Below are 3,318 nucleotides of genomic sequence, written 5' to 3'. Positions count from 1 at the left end.
TATCTAAGGATTATTTAGATTGTAAGCAGAGCATGTTTGATGGCAGCTAATGTTCACTTCTCTTAGCAGTAGGAGATGGCGATATTGTTCAGGCACGTTCAGGCACTAAGTCTTGGAGTAATGTAGACTGCAGGTAGTGTGTAGGCTCTTGGGAAGTACATTTCATAACCCTGGTATTTTCTCCCCACAGAAACGATGACGTGGGAGCCCCTGGCTATGGAGGTATTTGAGGACTCTGTGCCGCGAGCCCGCGCCGGACACTGTGCCGTGAACATCGGCAGCAGGCTGTACGTGTGGAGCGGAAGGGACGGCTACAGAAAGGCCTGGAACAACCAGGTACGTTAAAACAACGGAAAACCTCAAAACAATTCCATTTTGTAATGACCAATTGGTTAAAAGCTCTCTCTCGTGCTCTGTTCCCCAACCCTGCTAAATAGACTAGAGGTCCAAATTTGATGCAATTCACAGAAATATCTTTTAAGCAGCTGGTAACGTTACACTGAACGACCTGTCACACCTAACCTTTGCACATCAAGATGTTGTGTAAACGATGCGTATTACACAATACATGAATTTATGTTGTATACCCACAACAAGAAAAAACAAATGCTTTAATGCAAAATGTTCTAGAAGTTTTGAAAATTTGTTGTCCTTGAACAAAAAATTCAACAGATTTTTTTGTCCAAAACTGGTATTCACATTTACAACAGGAGCCACCCGACACATGCTAGGTGCGTTTGAATAATTTTATGGAAGCGTGTGTGATATCTGTAATCAGTAGAACCCAGTGTGATAAACTTTTTCAGGAACACCTGTATCAAATGGTATCATGACCCATTGGCTAGATATGACAAAATGTGTTTCCAATTTCTTCTTTCATGTACAGGTGTGTTGTAAGGACCTGTGGTTTTTGGAGACAGAAAAGCCGCTGGCCCCCACCAGAGTCCAGTTGGTACGAGCCAGCACCAACACCCTGGAGGTGTGCTGGGGAGCAATACAGACAGGTACACCTCCTTTTAATAGTGGTACAAGTCTGAATCGTCTTTAGGTTCGTTTACAATGTGAGACGCCATACTCAGAAGTAGCGGTGTATTCATGACATTTTCAGTGCAAAATTTTGTCTAAAAAGCTTCTTGTTAAAGACATTGTTTCAGTATTACAAAAATATGTATAATTTGTGCTCAATGTCTTGTCTACAGACATACAAGCCAGGTCCTGTTTTAATAGTGTTACTTTCATATGGTAGCTTTTGCTATTATTGTCCTCAACAGGAGAATATCAGTTACATTAGAATGCTTATTGTAACATAAAAGATTGCTGAAACCCCAAATTAGAAGGCCATTCCATACATTGGAAATGTCAAAATTGTGAATGCTTTACAAAATGCTGTTAAACCTAATACTTAAATGCTTATCTCTTGGTTATTGTCATTGATCTTAAATATTTTTCACACTACTCCTTGTAGCGGACGCGTATCTACTGCAGCTACAGAAGTACGACATGCCGCCAGCGCAGGCCGCCACTCTGCCGAACGCGGTCAGTAACCCTGCCATGGCCTCCACCCCGGCCTCCGCAGCCCTGCAGGGGAGCGGCAGTGCCACCATGATCCGCCAGATGTCCTCGGGAACTGGTCCTGTCACTGCCGGCATCATGAAGGCACCAGGTAAGATGTCTGTGAGATTGGGTTCTGTACTATTTATGTTTCTCTCCCTGTACCATATTGGGGAAATGTATTGTTTTTGGCGACGCCTCAGGGGCGAGCCTAATGTTTATAGTGTGCGACCGTTTGACAGGAATTCTAGGAATTCCGCAGGCATGCGAGGAATTTTTCTACGGGTATTTTTTTTCTACGGGTATTTTCTACGGGTATTCCCTAGGGAATTTGTTTTTGTGTGTGACTTTAGTCTGCTTTGGGTATGGCGTATAATAAGATGACGTGACCGATGTTATAAACCAGGATTTCATGTTTTAATACTCGTTTCACCATCAAGTATACAGCACATTACATTTTTTAACAAAATACCCGATATTATGTATCGTTAGGGTAGAATTGTGGGTCAGTTATATTTTTTGCTTGACCATTCGGCGTAATGATGTCGTGTATGTATGAGGATTGTTTTGTTTCGTTTGAAGGTTTTTATTTCATATCTTTCTGTTATTTCATTTTGTATGGTTGTGTGACGCTTGAATCCCTTTTTTTCTTATTGCTGTGATGTTCATTTGGTTACCAAACCATCGCGACAAAGGGGTGTACTTGTCAGTCGATTCTTCCTGTAACCTGGGGGTTGTCATGCCGGCGTTCACCTGTGGGGACAGATTGTGAGAAAGGATTGATATGAAGTATTTTTGCAATAGTGATACTAACTTAGCAACTTTTGTATGTCTGGATCGGTAAAGTGTTGTTTTCTGTTAGTTACAGGCCGTCGGTAGTGATGTAAGGCATCAAAGTAATTCAGATATAATTTATAGCAAAAGTCATACATATTGAATTACAGCGCTTATATTGTCATGTCAAGTCAAAGTCCTTCCCGCTCCATGGTGCATAGGGCAGCGCCCATGTTCTTGGAGTAACCCTGGGCCAAACAAATGCAATTACTACAGTAGGGGGCCAGGACACTGGCTGTGGTGTGTGTTCAAATTACATACTCTTTCCCGAATGCTGAGTGCTAAGCTGAGAAATTAGCACGACCATTTAACACGTCATACTATATTGGCCGGGGATCGAACTTACGACGTACCGAATGCATGGCGAAGACTTTTCCCACTCGTCTCATTGCACCGGCGATAACGCTTGTGCAGCCAGACAACAATACTCGTGATGCTAACGTGCTGTTACTTTGACCGATGAGGTCTATTTCTCTTATCACCAAAGGGCACAAAAGTGCATTATCATTTACCTTTTGGTGTAGCCCGAGTTTTGAATCATTAAAGAAGTTTCAGAAATAAAATGTACCACCGTGAATAAGAAATAATGACACAAAATATTCTTTCTCGGCTTGGCTTCGCATGATCGAAGGCACATCACAATATCAATATACATGTCGGCTTAAAAGCCACAAGCGACGGCTATCGGGTCTAAAATGCAGTACACTGTTACGTCGGGTTGCGTAAACCAGTATTCAGAATATTTCGTCCGTCATACAAGTAAAATGGCTGCATTTGCAAGAGATATCCAACTTCTACGGGTGGAAGGGTGGCAGAGGAGATTGGAAAAGCATCCTGTATACAACTGGTTATATCATCACCAGCTTGTAATACGACACAATGAAATTAGTGAAATGTACGCTCGCTGCTGTTAAACTGCTTGGAGGACAATGG

General features: G+C 42.2%; 1 protein-coding gene across 1 annotated transcript in view; it reads left to right on the top strand.

Annotated features, from left to right (window-relative positions):
• LOC118415779 (host cell factor 1-like) overlaps window positions 1–3,318 on the top strand; it is a gene marked incomplete in the record, with an annotated part of 60,434 nt that overhangs the window by 23,574 nt on the left and 33,542 nt on the right. Inside the window, 3 exon segments of the mRNA XM_035820596.1 lie at window positions 191–336; window positions 887–1,004; window positions 1,466–1,663. Coding sequence (XP_035676489.1) covers window positions 191–336; window positions 887–1,004; window positions 1,466–1,663 — 462 coding nt within the window.

Source organism: Branchiostoma floridae, chromosome 5 (genome assembly GCF_000003815.2).
Source record: "Branchiostoma floridae strain S238N-H82 chromosome 5, Bfl_VNyyK, whole genome shotgun sequence".
Classification (NCBI taxonomy): domain Eukaryota; kingdom Metazoa; phylum Chordata; class Leptocardii; order Amphioxiformes; family Branchiostomatidae; genus Branchiostoma; species Branchiostoma floridae.
Note: the sequence above shows the minus strand (reverse complement) of the source record. Positions and strands in the feature narration are given on the sequence as shown.